The sequence below is a fragment of the Chanodichthys erythropterus genome, chromosome 19, assembly GCF_024489055.1.
Source record: "Chanodichthys erythropterus isolate Z2021 chromosome 19, ASM2448905v1, whole genome shotgun sequence".
Classification (NCBI taxonomy): domain Eukaryota; kingdom Metazoa; phylum Chordata; class Actinopteri; order Cypriniformes; family Xenocyprididae; genus Chanodichthys; species Chanodichthys erythropterus.
In genome coordinates, this window is record NC_090239.1 from 8,200,180 (window position 1) to 8,216,388 (window position 16,209).

The 16,209-nt window shown below is 37.2% G+C and overlaps 1 protein-coding gene across 1 annotated transcript in view; it reads left to right on the forward strand.

Annotated features, from left to right (window-relative positions):
* The window catches only part of si:ch211-216b21.2 (heparan sulfate glucosamine 3-O-sulfotransferase 3A1), a 46,380-nt gene extending 33,446 nt beyond the window's left edge, over nt 1–12,934 (forward strand). Inside the window, exon 2 of the mRNA XM_067369273.1 lies at nt 12,313–12,934. Coding sequence (XP_067225374.1) covers nt 12,313–12,934 — 622 coding nt within the window. The remainder of the gene's footprint in view (nt 1–12,312) is intronic.
* Nucleotides 12,935–16,209: the final 3,275 nt, after the last annotated feature.

Consider the following 16,209-nt stretch of genomic DNA (forward strand, 5'->3'; position numbering starts at 1 on the left):
TCTGGGAGGACCAGGCACCAGGAATTGAGTTGGGATTTTCCTTCTTTACGGCACTGGTGGTGTGTGAGTGGGCACCCATGCCATGTGCTGGCCCTGTTTGCATTCACACAAGCATACCCCACATTATTAGTTATTAAGTCATACACTTACATCAGCTTTTATTACTTCAGTGTCACCGAAGCAACAAACTCGGTGTGAACTCAGAAGCAAACAGTGACATCAGTCTCTCTATTTCAACGGATTAAAAAATCCAGATGATGAACGAGCCTCATGGGCTGATTTCACAGCCATGGGGCATTGGTTTCAGAACTGCTGGTCCATATTAGACAAGCACGGTGTCTAATTTATAGCCCTGTTACCAGAGCCACACACAAAAGAGCAGAGTTTGAGCACAGAGCAGCTTGTTCATGTCATCTTCACCCAGTTTGATTTATAGTGGCTCTGATGATTTTCTCTCTTTGGGATAATGCTGCACCATCTCTTCTGGTCCTCCTCTCAGAACGAGAACTAGACATAACAAAATGACCTTTTTTGCAAGTTTCGATACTACTGAGAATCCCTGAAGCAGGAACCTTTTGTTACGATGGTCTTTGCTCTGACAACAGTTTTCTACATGACTACTCTTTCTTAATTGTCGACTATATAGATTAAGGGAATAATTCAACCAAAAATAACAATTCTGTCATCATTTACTCACCTTAATGTCATACATATGAGTTACTTTCTTTCTTCTGAGGAACATAACAGGAGAAAGTGTTTCCATGCAATTTCAATGGGGTCCAAAGCTTTCAAGCTTAAAAAAGGACTCAAAAGCACCATAAATCTATCATATACATTTTTTTAAAAAGTCGTCTTAATATACTACTAAGTATTTAAAAGCCAATTTTTATGAGGAACAGGCCAAAACTGTAAGAAAGAAAAAATAACAATGTGAAATTCATGACCAAACCATTCTTTTGAGTCACATCTTTCCAATGAAGCAGTTTATTCTGCTCACAATGATCTATTCATGAATTGATAAATGACTAATCCAGTTTTTGAGTTCAACTCACTGACTCAGTGTTCTGTTCGCAGTGGTTAACAGCTAACTGGAAGTGAATATTATGAGTAAATAATGAGATAAATTTAGTTCTGTACTTGACCTAACGCTATTGTATGGCTTCAAAATATTTAATTATTATTTAAATTATTCACTGGTTGTTTATAACAACATATGTATCTGTGCAAGCTCTTTCCACAAAGTTTCCGCTTCATATAGGGCTCTTAAATATCCAAAACATCAAGAATGAAACTTGCAAAAAGTCCAAATTCTGAGAATTTACAATTGATTTTTAAAATTTGTCAACAGTACTAAACCAGACTCATCTAATCAGAATTTAGAGTTGGAACTCTAATAAAGCAAGAATCTGATTCTTTACTTTGCAGACTGTATCTGCAGACAGAGGGATCAAAACCCACCGGCAATGATATTAGAGCCCTCATAGAGAACACAGAAGGGGTAAAATACCAAGCAAAACATCACAGTAGTGCCTACAGCGCAACTTGAACTAGCAGTCAGTGCAGGTCTCTCACCCACAGCGTCACAACTAACAGGAAGAACTCTGACATGTGGAGCGAATCCTCCGAGCCTCTGTTATAATAGAGAACATATGCAGACGTGCTAGAGGTCTGAAAGTCATTTCGAAGAAGCAAGTACCTGCAGATTTCACTGTAGGAGTGCCAGACTAATGATACTGCGAGCATCACCGCAGCATGGCTGCCATATGTGTTGGGTTTGATCACCTCAGCTGTAGAAAACACAGAAGAACATAATGTGGTCACAGCATGTGTGTTTCTGGTTCAGCATGGTTTTGGTACAAGCATAAAAAAGTGTGTATTTGTGAATATATTTTTGCTAATGTTTATTTTCATGCTTCTAAAAGCTAAAAGTGCCCAAATATCAATAAAGGTTTAAAATTTCAAATCAATGAAAATGCCTGAGAAACGTTACAAATTTACAGATGCTTTTTGAATTATTTGAATTATTATCATTTAACTATACAAGCTTGTTTCCACCACTGAATAAAAATTAAAAAAGATAATTGCGACTTTTTAACTCACAATTCTGACTTTTTTCTCAAAATTGTGTTTATATCTAGCAATTCTGACTACTTTTTCTCAGAATTTAGTTTATATCTCACAATTCTGACTTTATAATTCAATTGCATGTTATAAAGTCAAAATTGCTAGATATAAACAATTCTGAGAAAAAATATTTCTCGCAATTGCGAGTTTATATCACAATTCTGATTTTATAACTCACAATTGCATGGAATTATATGGAAACAAAATAATACACTACACTGAAAGGGTAAAATAAAATAAAAAATTGAATTCAAACCTATAATAACCCTATTTGGAACTGCATAGAAGCACTATTACAGCCGATTACAGTGAACAAATTGAGATTAACAGTTATTGAGCTGCACATACATAACAATTACTCAAGCAAAGCAGTGAACGTAAGGCCTTCTGTTTTGAGCCCGAATGTACAATCTTAATAGATTTTTCCAAAGGCTGGCATTTTATGGCAAATCTAGTAAGATTCTGCTTAAATGTGCTACTAGTATCATCACAAAGTGCCTGGAATTGTCACTATAAAAGTCACGAAATAAAAATGCACAAAGACAGATATTTTCACTGTTCTGGAATTATATTTAATTATATATAGCTAAAGTTCATCTCTCTGTTTACCTGGAAATTATTAATAAAGTTAAAGAGTTAAAGATCCAACACATTACTTTAAAACACTGTGAAATCAAACAGTCTATAACTGGGCATGGAGTGATTGTTGTTTTGCAGAGGTCAGGTTTCTTTGTTATTTTTTTCCTTATGCGGTTCTTACTGGGGGATTTTTAATAGGTCTGGTGTAACAGACGTCTAATCGTCCCCAGCTTCCTCCTGAGGGATCGTATCCACGCCTGGCAGAAAGACTGAACCTGGCAGAAAATCATTGCCTCTTAACGGAGGGCTTAAATGGAAGAGGATATACTAAAGAATAGGCCGTTTAAAGTTAACTAATCTCTGCACAGCTCAGCAATCGAACACACAGCCATTTTTTTTTTTCCATTGAGATTTTTTTTTCTATTCATTGCTGACTCTTAATAAACATATGGCATCCTGCACCCTAGTGAGATTAAGTTAAACACTTTCACTTGACCAATCATTTGACATGAATTTTCAGTACCTCACAGATGCAGATTTACTGAAAAAGTTGTTTCAATCATGCTTCCACATGGACAAGTTGGAGGAACCAGCACCACTTTAGGTATTAAGCTGATCTTCAGGGAATACAAAACCTCAAAAATGAGGCTTGGCATTAAGTTTAGGTGTCTTATCACTCTCAAGTTCTTGATATCCTCCTGAATTTGCTGAAAAAGAAGAGAGAGTGTGTGTAAGTCAGGAATAGAAAGATAAAGAGACTTGCTGATGAATTAAAATAGAGAGAAACAAGCCTTAATATCTTTAAGAATAATCTTGTCGCTGTATGTGGTGTCTGCGACTTTGCAACTCAGAAACAAGTGGGTCAGAAAGACATTAAAAAGTAATGCAGATGTCATGTTGAAGTGTAGTTTCAAACTTACACCAAAGCCTTTAGCTTGAGCCTACCACACAAACACTTGGAAACACATATGCAAAGATTTATTTTGCATCACAATTATCATAGTGATCAGGGGTGTAGAATGTATTATAATACTCCAATATATCTTATAGACCTGCAAACTCACAAGAAGTGAAAAAGGTGGTGTATTTACAAAGTAAATTGTTGTAGGGCAGTCTTGGGACACTGTCCCCCAGGATACATTTTTTATGATTTTAACATGTAAACAAATTTATTCAAATTTATTCAGATTTATTCAAACATACATTCAATATTCAAGAACAGGTAAGTAAAAGTACAAGTAAAAATACAATGAATATACAATATAGTGCATATATTTAGCAAAATGCTCCTCTCAAAGGTAATTTTTCTAGCTGACTAATGAGTTTTTGTACATTGGATAGCTTTTCTGAGGTAAATGTGAGATTGTTTACAAGCAGTTTTATTGACGCTTTTCCGTGGTTGAAAACTGATTCAGCGATTACATGTGACGATACATATTTCAGTAAGTTGTACTGCATTTTTCAACATATACCTTCTGATGTTCATTCATGTTTATTTCACGTTGTAATTAGTAAAGTGGAAGAGACTGAGATGCACCATTCTGTCACGCCACAGAGAGCCAAAAAAGATTGCGACAGCTCCAGAAACGTCTATTGTCTAACTCCAGTCTATGGGAAAGTAGCCCAAAAAACTCTTTGGATCTACACAATTCACATAAATTACATATTCTGAATCAAAACGGCGAATTTCGTTGAAAAAATTACTTAGGCAGTCCGATCACATAAAAAAAACATGCTAAAAATCACAGCAGTAATTTCTTTGATAATTCTGGTAATGGAAGTCAAGTCTAGTGTATTATGGCATACTCCGGAAAAAAAAAAAATTATATATATTACACACACACATATATATATATATATATATATATATATATATATATATATATATATATATATATATATATATATATATATATATATATTTATTTTCTTCACCATGTCTCTTTAGGTGCTTCATAGCATACAGTATCCCAAGCAGTAAACTGTGCTATATACTTCTCATTTTGTAAAATTAAGGGTATTCTATGAATACAGAGTATGCATACTACATACTACAGCAATAGTAAGAGCAGTTTTTACTGTGTTATTCCGAACACAACTGCACACACACACTTCAACAATTCTTCAGTGGCACACACCCACACTAATGCGTGAACTGCCTCTCTAGTAACCCGTGCTGTTTCGTCTGTTTCTGCGACGGCAGCGGGGTGGGGGATCAGGACTATAAATCCACAAATGTCTTCAGCCACACTCAGCTCATTTCAAGCATTCACTTTTCAATCCACAGCCCAGTTTAGCTGCCAAGAGGATCAGAGGAGTGGTCAGGGTTTTCCCTCAAAGCAAATGCAACATTAAAGTTTCCCATCTCATAACGGAAGGCCGTAAGAATGTCTAAGTGTGTGTGCATGGATTTTAACCGGTGGAACGTAAAAGCATGTTCATCCTCTGATGGCACAGAGTGTGGTTTCTCTCTGTCTTTCATTTCAGCCCATCATTCTCTACAGTTAGAGAGGGTGAATTATTCACAAGAAGGTTGCCACAGAGATACTGCTTATTTTTCCTCTCTTACACAATATACTTGGGAGTCACTCAAGGCACAGAGAGATTTAGACAGAGAGAGCGACAGCGAAAGCCACACTGTGCTTAAAATGCTGCTGATATATTTATAAGAACAGACTGTAAAGCTAACTCTATAAAATTTGTATTAAATTGTGCAAAGGTAGTTGGTATAGAAAAGGGGAAAAAGAAAAGAAAAACACTCTACCACACTTCCTGTGGAAAGATTTATTTGTCCAAAATATGGTTGAATAAATAGCAGTCAATATAGTATTTTTTTGTAGATACACTAAGCAAATTTCCGGCTTCCCCATCATTCCTGTTACAGTGAAAGTAGAGCGGCTTACAGTAAAAGAAACTTTTCTTTCAGTGTACATTTTCCTTTGTACTGGCCCATTTTGACTGTGGTTTGAATAAAGTACAGTGTGTGTGTGTGTGTGTGTGTGTGTGTGTCAGGTCTGGAAACTTTGCTAGAATTCCTAAATTAGATTTTATTGGATTATGACAGGAGTTTAAATCACTCACTGAATTAATACCATAAGGATCCAGTGAAAATCTTTGTGTGTGCGTGCCGTGTACACATTCTTAAATATGTCATGAAATGAACCATTTGTTTAAAAATTTCATCTCCCATATTTAGTCTCCTTGAGAAATATGTCCCTACAGTTTTATCCAGTTTATTCGCTTTACAAAATGAAATATAGTAAACCTTTCTGCAGATTTCCCTGCATAACCTGCAGCTATAAATCCAAGGAGCTTGAATTCCAGAGCTTTTTTGCTAATTTTGCACTTTCCTAAACTCAGATTGAATTACCTTATTTTTGGGCGGTCATGTTCGGTCATTCTATGTCATCTATTAATTATAATTAATAAAATATAAAATAAAAACGCCTTTATTTATATGATTTAATATTTTATATTCAAAATAAAATTATATAAATAGCATAAAATAATTATTTTATTATTTATTTATTATTTTGTGATATGCTATCTAGCATAGCGTGGCAGGTCACGTCAGTCAAGCTCGCATCAGCTGACTACCTAGGAATATGTCGCCTATCACAGCCTGTTCAATTATGTTATTTAGCAGTCATTATATACAAATGTTTGACTGCAGAATGCTGTGATTGACCAATCAGAATGATGCAATGACTTCCATCACTCTAATACAATCTGCATTGCTCAAGCACAACCTCTCACACACAGATGTCACTCTTTGCCTTGAAAGCAAGACAAAGTATGTGCTGAACAGTGAGGTGAAAAACACTACAATAAATGACATAAGACGATCTACATTTCTCTAAACTCTGTGGATGGCAAATAAGCTCATGTCACACAAAAACAGCTTGCAATGCTTTTGCCTTTCACAACAGCCAGAACCTTCTTGATGGTTGAGTGATCTCAGAGTAGAAACGCATATCATTTCCAGCACAACCTGCTCTGCTGTCCGTCAGCAGTGATTAGCTCTCGCATATACTCACGACCTCCGGGCCGCTTCAGGACAGGTGAACCATCGCAGCTACATAAAGTACCGGCTGACAGGGTCACAAAGTCAGACAGTTGTAGTTAATTCGTGTTATTACAAAACGCCTAGACTCACACACGCACAGATTGTGACGGTCGCTGTAAATCACAGACACACTCCGTTGACCTCCACTGGAGTTCAGTGGTGAGAAAAAGAGAAAGAATGAGAGAAAGAGACTGTCTGGCCAAAGGCTAGAAATATTGAGCCAATTAGATGACAATTATCTGCCCTGGTTGCCAGCGTGGAGTTGTGGAAGATATTTATGGGAGCTTTACCTCTCTATGGGGAGACATGAATCTACAGCGGTGTGGCCCCTGTACTCTTGTGCCTTTTGTGAGTACCGCCCGTTTGACTCTCTGTGCCCCCGTGTGTCCCTGTACGGCACACTTGCACTGCAGCAGGAAGACGTAAATCTGCCCTGATATGAAGAGAGATGCTTGGCAGCAGTTCATTTGCATTAAACACAAATGGAGCAGAATGCCTTAAGAAAAGGTTGAATGAATTTGTGTGATATGCCATAGTGCCTTTTCCAAAGACAAAAAGAAGCAGCTATTTTGTTCTAAATTTTTCATGCAGGTTTTAATACATGCTTATGAAAATGTTTTTAATCAGATTTTAGACATGAATTTCATATCAAGATCCAGTATATCTCATATATAGGCATAGTTCACATAAAAATGAACATTGTGTGATCATTTACTCACCCTCATGTTGCCCAAATTGGTATAAATTTCTTTTTTTCTGCAGAGCACAAACATAGAGATGTTTAATATTTTCAGTGAAATTTATTAACTTAAGCTTTCAAGCATCAAAAATGACACAAAATCACCATGAAAACATTTCAAATGAATCATTCACTATATTCCACATCTTCTGAAGTCATACAATAGCTCTAGGTGTGAATAAACCAAAAGTTAAGTTAATTACAGTTAATCTTCCACTCCAATAAGTGGGTAATTCGACCATGTTATTGATTTTGTTTTGAACTCAACAACCTAACGATTATTTGAAAAGATCTGACTCAAAAGAACAATTAAAACATGAATCGAATATCAATACTTCTCTTAGGTCCTGCACTCAAAAAAATAACTCTTTGAACGAACATAAAAAAAATCATGGAAAGGATTTCCACATGTTTAAGTTGCTTTATTTCAGCATTATGCAATTCTGTTATTCCAATTTAATGTACTTACGTTGGGTCAAATTAATTTATTAAGGTTGATTCAACTTATTTACTATGGTTGGGCACAGCTTAATTTAATAGTGTCAGCCCAACTAATTTGCAATGTTTTGGAAAATAAATAAAAAGCAATAAATAAATAAATAAATAAAAAATAAATTGTTTTCATATACATTGATTTTCACAATTAATTCTTCTTGTTTAATTTTGTGATTTATATAACTTTCGTGATGTTCTGTGATTCTGGATTCATCCTAAATTGCCTTAACCAAAAACATTGTAAAGCCTAAATTGATCACAAGTCCATTGGTAGCAATGGTTTTACAATCAACATTTGCTTCAGCTTACAATGCTTTTGGGAAATGCAAACCAGAGCACTACCACAGTGATAACTTTCTTATTGAAGTAATTTGAAAGTTTGTTAGCAGGTCCTCAACCCAAGCACAAGTGCAACAATTCACCCCATTGGTAACCCTAAAACTATTAATTAACAGAAACTTTTAAATACCAACATAATAGAACAGTAAACATTAAAAAGTCTTTCCATTTTCTCATCTTCCTAAAAACTGCTTAAAATAACACTTTATTTCAACATTTACACTCCTAGTTCAGCCCCTTTGCAAAGCATGATGGGAAGTGAAAATCCTGTTTGATTGAGTCCTGGTTGGGTTTACTTGATTGAAACATGTTATTCCAATATGAAAACATCAAGTTAAGTCAAAGAGTAATGGTTTTTTAAATCGATTTAACATGAATCAATCACATTTAAACCAGAAACCTGATATAATGGTGTTGAATCAAAATAAATTGTTTAAATAAACTGAACAGCATCAAAACAATTTTTTTTTTGAGTGTGTTTACACATGGCATTAAGATGCGAATCACAAGTGGACAGCACTAAATACAGGTGTGAACCGTTTTGAGACCACTTCCCGAAAAAGCATTCGACCAGATTGCTTTAATATGTAAGTTTCGGAAACTTATTTTGTCCATTCGTTCAAAAGATCTGAAAAAAACCATACATTTACCCGCCCACAGACCCTCCCCTCAAAGAAATCAGGACAGAAGCAGTTGAAAGTGGGCAAAAGAGACAGATTAAAACACCAGGTGTAAACGGATGTATTCCTCGTCCCCTTCTTGTGATCCGATCGACCAAAACGCATCTTAATACCAAGTGTAAAGGGGCCTTAGATTGTATGTTATAGTAGTTTTATGGTCCTTTTTGCATCGTTCATAATTGTAACTGCACTGAAAAGGACAGTATTTAATATTTGATTTTGTGTTCCACATTAGAAAGTCATGCAGGTTTGAAACAACCTGCGGGTGAGTAAATGATGACAGTTTACATTTTTGGTTAAAACTGTCCCTTTAAAGCTTATTGTCTGCATATGAGACAAAGCATTTGCCGATATTCTAAAGTTGGATCGCTACGTGTCGGACCCGGCAATGAACCGGATGTGTTTAATGGCTGAGGCTTTCTGCCTGTATTAAATGGCTGAATGTGTGTACAGGGAGTCATATTCTTACAGCGTGAAGAAGACATCAAACACTGCTCTGAAAGGACTGTAAATCATTTGTGCTCGGAGGCAAAGCTACTTCAAGTGTTACATCATTTGCGCCGCCAATAAACATCTGTTAGAGAAAGCCTCACTTTCCCCTTTCCAGGGAATGGAGGAAAATTCTCTTTCACTAGCACCCTCCCTTTTATAGTGTACCTCAGAGAACGGTAAAGCTGTGAAAGCTGTCCATCTTTTCTCTTTCGCTCTGTCTTCCCTGGTCTCCCTTTTCCCTCTCTCTCTCTCTTATATCATTTGATAGAAGCACACAAGAGTTTGTTTAACTTTTAAACTCTCTAGGGGCTCTAATGTCTGAGAAATGGCCTTGTGATGTGAAAGAAAGAAGATTTATCCTTTACTGCTGGTTTGTTTCAAACAATCGCATCCCAAAAGATGATTCCGGTCTTTTACTCATTTCTTGTACTCATAATTTTAAGGGTTAGTGCACCCTAAAAGGAATATTTTGACATCATTTATTAATGGTGTTCCTAAACCCTCTATGATTTCCATTCTTCGTTGGAACAGAGAAGGTTAGCAGTCTTAGGTGTTCTTTTCCAATACCTTCCAATACTTACCTACCTTCAATATCAATTTTTTCTTTAATTTGTGGGATGTTGGTACCTGGACTTACTTTCAGCACAACTATTTTGCCTTGACAACAAGAAGGATGCAACTTATTAAATATAAATGCCATCTTTGGACCAAGCTCATGTCTATTTCATAAAAGAGGCAATGTTGTGCATTTTGCCATGGACAAAGTTTGTCCCTGATGGCCCCACAACCTGCAGGATATGACGCCACATCAGCAAGTTGGGCCCACCCGGCCTTTGGGTATCTACTCACAGGTGGAGCTCACATGGCTTGTTTAAAAATTGTGTTTAATTCTTTAAAACACCCCATGAATTATTTATCAATTAACATTTATCTGCTAAACATTTAGTAATGAATTTATGTAGTTCAGTCAAGCTGTCAAACAGAATACATGCATGCATGCCATAATTAATGAACTAACTAAATTAATTTTTTACATTTAAATGCAAAACAATATGATGAGACATTTATAGTGCATATGCACTTTGCTAGGATATTAAAGGGTTAGTTCAAACTAAAATGAAATGTATGTCATTAATTACTCGCCTTCATGTCGTTCATCTTCGGAACACAAATTAAGATATTTTTCTATAGGCTTCCCTATAGACAGAAACATACAGAAGAAATTGTTGAATAAAGTAATTATTTTTGTTTTGTTTATGAGCACAAAAAGTACTCTCATCGATTCATAACATTACGGTTGAACCACTGTAGTCACATGGACTATTTTAACAATGTCTTTACTACCTTTCTGGGCCTTGAAATTGGTTATGATGTTCCGGTCTATAGGGAGATCAGAAAGCTCTCAAAAATATCTCAATTTATTAATTTTGTATAGGTGGTAGAGCTGGTTGTTAAAACTCCTAGCTGATGACCTGTGCAAGTTCGAACCTCACTAGATGCGTTGCTTGAACAACCGTTATCCTCATGAGCAAAACACTTTTTCCCAGGTAACATTTGGGGTACTGACCCTGTTATAAGCATACTGAAAGTCACTTAAAACATTGGCTAAATGGAAAAACAAGTTATTAGTATGCAAAAAGTTTTGCTGCATGTTACATCACCACTTTAATTTGTGCTCCAGTAACTTCTCCCGTCTGTGGGAGTGCTGCACACCCGACTCAATCAGCAACCTACGGTGTTCACTTGAGCGAAACGGCCCAGCTGCACAGCACATAAACACTCGCTGCCACATGCTGGAAAGTCACTGGGCTCTTGTTTTTATCAGGAGGCATGAATTTGAGGTCGGATGTGACAAGAAATACAATTGCCAATGAAAAATGAGGGCCTTTTTCAGAGCGACCTAAAGGGCTATCTAAAGCCGCTGACCCCCGGCCCACTAATGCCATTACGGCCCATAAACTGCCATTGGGGTTGAGGGAGGCCATTTTGTCAAGGCCTAAGCCCCTAGTGGAGGGAGATAAATAATTGAGGGCTGCATTCTGCACTTGGGCTGAATTTGAAGCGAACGGGCCTTATGAGGCTCTAAATGGTGGAGTGCTGTAAATCATTAATCCACTGCTTTTATCCTCTTTGGTTCAGGTCAGTGTCCTGAAGGCACTAGAGAGCAGTGGGGAAGAGAGAGTGAGAGCGGCATGGACAAACAGATTAGACTCTTTTCTTCCTCTTCAAGATTCCACCGTGCACAAGAGAAAAATCACATGCCCCTGCTGGCCTGTAATGGAAACTAAATAAATGGTTATTTTTCTTAAGAGAGAACTATCTTTAAAAGCCAGTGCTGAAACTTATTTTTCTGTTGTTGTTTTTTGTCAGATACATCTCCTTGCAGTTTTGGCAGATAATTTGTCTTGTCATTAAATGTGCTACAAAGGAAAAGAAACCTATGTGATAGAAGATAGGGTCTAGGGTCATGTGATGTTGAGGTCACTGCTTGATGGTCTAATGGAGTCTCGATTAGCACTAAGAGCCTAGGAGAAAAGCAGCCATTCTCTCAGAAATGAACAGAGATCAACTTTGAGAACAACTCTTGAGTGTTAGATGTTAGATGCTTTGGAGTGAGAGAACAAAGCTTTAGATACAGTTTACCAATTAAACTACTGACAAAAATGTTGTAAATTGATAAAAAATATGCATAATGAGTCATGACAATATATAAATATATATACACTTATCTTTTGACCATTCGCGTACATATTGGCTGTTAGCATAACTGCTACCAACTTATCTCTATTTCTTTACAGAGACCTGATGCCAAAGACCCTGGAGGGCCAGATCACCATGGAGAAAACACCAAGCTACTTTGTGACCCGCGAGGCTCCGGCCCGGATCTGCGCCATGTCCCGTGACACCAAGCTAATCGTGGTGGTCCGGGACCCCGTCACACGAGCCATCTCTGACTACACACAGACGTTGTCCAAGAAGCCCGACATTCCTACTTTTGAGAGCCTGACGTTCAAAAACAGGACTACTGGGTTGATCGACACCTCGTGGAGCGCCATTCAGATCGGCATCTACGCCAAACACCTGGACAACTGGCTGCAGTTCTTCCCCATGAGCCAGATCCTGTTTGTGAGCGGAGAGAGGCTGATCAGCGACCCTGCCGGAGAGCTGGGCCGCGTACAGGACTTCTTGGGGCTCAAGAGAATCATAACAGACAAACACTTCTACTTCAACCAGACCAAGGGCTTCCCTTGTCTCAAAAAGGCAGAGGGCAGCAGCAAGCCCCATTGCCTGGGTAAAACCAAAGGGCGGACCCACCCAAACATTGACCCTGAGGTCGTGCAGAGACTTCGAGACTTCTACAGGCCTTTCAACATGAAGTTCTACCAGATGACAGGCAGGAAATTTGGATGGGATGACTAACATTAGACCGTGAGATAGATTCTGAGTGTTGGAAAAAGGGAGAAACAACCTTACTGTGACCTCACCAGCAACAAAACTTTGATAACAGTTCTAGTCTCTGAAAAAAACTAAATTGGTCCAATCTGGCTATTGAGAAACTAGAGCAAAAGTGTGGAGAAAAGTCCACATCCAACTCAAGTTAGGTACAGGACACTAGGAGCAAATGTCAAAAACAAAAGTAAATGTCCTCAAACTACTATTACTGTTCCAGATTCTATTCAATTTCAGATTCCAGATTCACATTTTGATCTTTTACATCCTTATCAGGCAAAATATACAGACAAAAAGGGTTAAACATTGCCTTTGTTGATTAAAATAGTGTGGGAATTTATTTATTTTTTACCATCAGGTTTTGGCCATATTTGTAATTTCAACAGCCACATACTGTACCGTAAAATAACCTAAGAGAGACAGCTGAAAGCTGAAAAGATCCCTCTAGAACTATGCATTTGGATGTTGAACTGTGAATTATCCACTGTGTCTGGAAGTTGGAGATCAGATTAGTCCTTCTGCCATATTTAATGTAGAAAAACAATAGCTGCTTATATACCTTTGCAATTATTTGGAAGAAAGTATCAAAACAATAAAAACGTGTATTTTTTTTAAATGTATTTATTTAAAGAAATATACATATACAGTTTACATGTTTTGAATAATCTTCACTAAACACCTCCCTTCACTTTTTTTGCATGTGGAGGGTGGGTGATTTCTTTTGTATTTCGGACCATATAACACAATGCCTTTTCTAAAACGTTTAATGTGGTCTCAAATGTGCACATTTAAATGTTTACCATCCAGTTCACTAAGATTGTTTTTTTATATTTACTGAAAGATATTTGAGTTATGAAACAATGTTATCTCAAAAATATTTCTTGTGTCAATGGATCAAAGACAACAAAATGGCTGCCAATGTGGTAAACATGCAGAATGCAATGTCATTTCCCCCAGGTTTGGGTTTTTGGTTTCACAGAACAACCAAATGCTTGTTCAAATTGTGATTTGACTGGATGGCAAGCTTTTAAGAGTCCATTTAAAGCTGTGTGTATGAAGTGAATGTATGTGAAAGAGAAGGTGATATGTGTAATTTTTCAATGTTAAAATGCTTTAAAACCCTACCTTTAAAAAAGCCATCCATAGGTTGGTTTCCTCAAGAAGTTTGGGGTGGGTGTATTTGTTTAGAAACAGTCATTATTTTTTGCATTTCCTTTTGGTGGAGCAGAAATTACACACATCACCTCTAAGTTCAGAGGGAATTAATTAATTTTTTCCTTTGCAATATTATCGGTGACATTATGCTTTTATAGTTTATTTAATATGAATAATGGATTTTATAAAGCACACTTTTAATAAAAAACATTTTTAAAATTAGCATTTCCCAGACTGTGATTCTATTCGCAATCCTACATCAATAAGAACCTAAATAAATACAGAGCTTATTGGACAATTATGACACTCAGTTCTTAGTTAATGCTACATAAATGAAATTACAAAACAATAATCAAAATGCAGAGTGTTTTGTGGCTCCAGAAAGGCTCAAGACCATGGCAGCAGACAGCAGCCCTCATCCTCCACTGGCTGCAGTCCTATCTGTCCCGCTCCATCCAGCCTCATTGTCTTAGCTTATCTCTGTCCACGCCAGGCGGCTCCAGGATGCTTCGAGGCCTCCAGAAGATGCTCGCCATTGTGGGTTTATTATTTTCTGGATTGTGCATAAGCCTGTCGGGAGTTCGCTTTTCTAATTTGGCTGGTTAACGACCGTTTGTTGAGCACCGCTGGAAACGGAGACAGCAAGACATGGACAAAATGGATATTTGGATGGTCCACTTGCACTGGCAACCACAAAAACCTCTTGAGGAGGAATTGAATTTTTAACCCAACCTTTATCTTTCGCTCGCTCTCTCTGTTTATCACATGCAAATGTATCTCTGCTTTAAGGCTCTTGACAGCCACCAGCTCTCCAACAATCCCTCGTTCCTTGGCTTTTGCTTGTTTTCATTTTCATCGCTGGCCTCCGTGCTCCCCCGAGTCCCGTCGATCCACTCCGTGCGTTTGTTTAAAAAGAGACTCTGCAGTGAGGCTGGAATCTGACAGTGTTCATTATGAACTTAAACAGTGTGTTAACCTGACTCGCAACTAAATTAAATTCCACAGGTTGGGTTTCTTACAGACTCTATTGCAGCTGTTCAGCTCAACCACATCACAATCCTAATCAAGGACATCTATATAAAGCTGTCGAATTTAGGGATTGAGAACTTACTAATGAGCCCACAAGTGCTTAAACACATGCGATAATCCATATGTCAAAATAATCATCCATCAATGTAAATCTACAATGCTTTGCGTGATGTAAAAGTTTCTCAAATAACTCAGTCACTTGCTGATTTGCAAATAACTTTAAGTTCAGTGAACATTTCTGTAATCAATTCAAAACAATTCACAACTTGTTGAAAATAATTTCAGCCTTAGTTCAGTTTTCTTGCAAACTTCACATGTTTTAAATGTTGAAATGTTGCATTTCAAAACTTGTTGGAATACAACACCTGACTTTTAAAATCTTAAAGGGGTCATGACATGAGAAATCAATTTTGCCTTGATCTATTGACATATAATAGGTCTTTGTACCATTTAAACATTCTGCAATTTTCATAGCATAATTGCCCTCCTAATTATAAACAATTAATTTATTTAATCAAGCTCCAAAAATGGCTTGTTTTGATATTGTGGGATTTGTGACGTCACACAGACAAATATATTTGCATATGATTGCCTCCAGAGTAAGACGTCGATGAAAAGTTATAAATTATTGCATCATAGGCCCCGCCCACTGGCATTCAGTTGTTCAACAGCTGACCCTTGCCCACACCAGGTGTCACATCAAAAGCAAATGGAAGCCATTATAATCACTGATGCTGTCTACACTAGATGCAGTACAGATGACCATTAAATTTTTGAGGTACTACACATGATTGACTCTGCCGAAAACAGGACAACTGAAAGAATAAAAAACATTCGCTTTGACACGTCCTGTATAAACAACTCGTTTGCATCACTGTACAGACTTCAGAAGGATCCCAGCATCAGAAACAAGAGGATGAATTAATTTCAATGGTGTCCCATATTGCGGAGGATTATATGTTTGTTCGGAGCATTTGACTGCAAGTTGTTTTGTAAACGAGGCACAGTAATGAAGAGTTTGCAAAAAAACTTTTGTTGACAGATGAAGCGGTCAGCTGTAT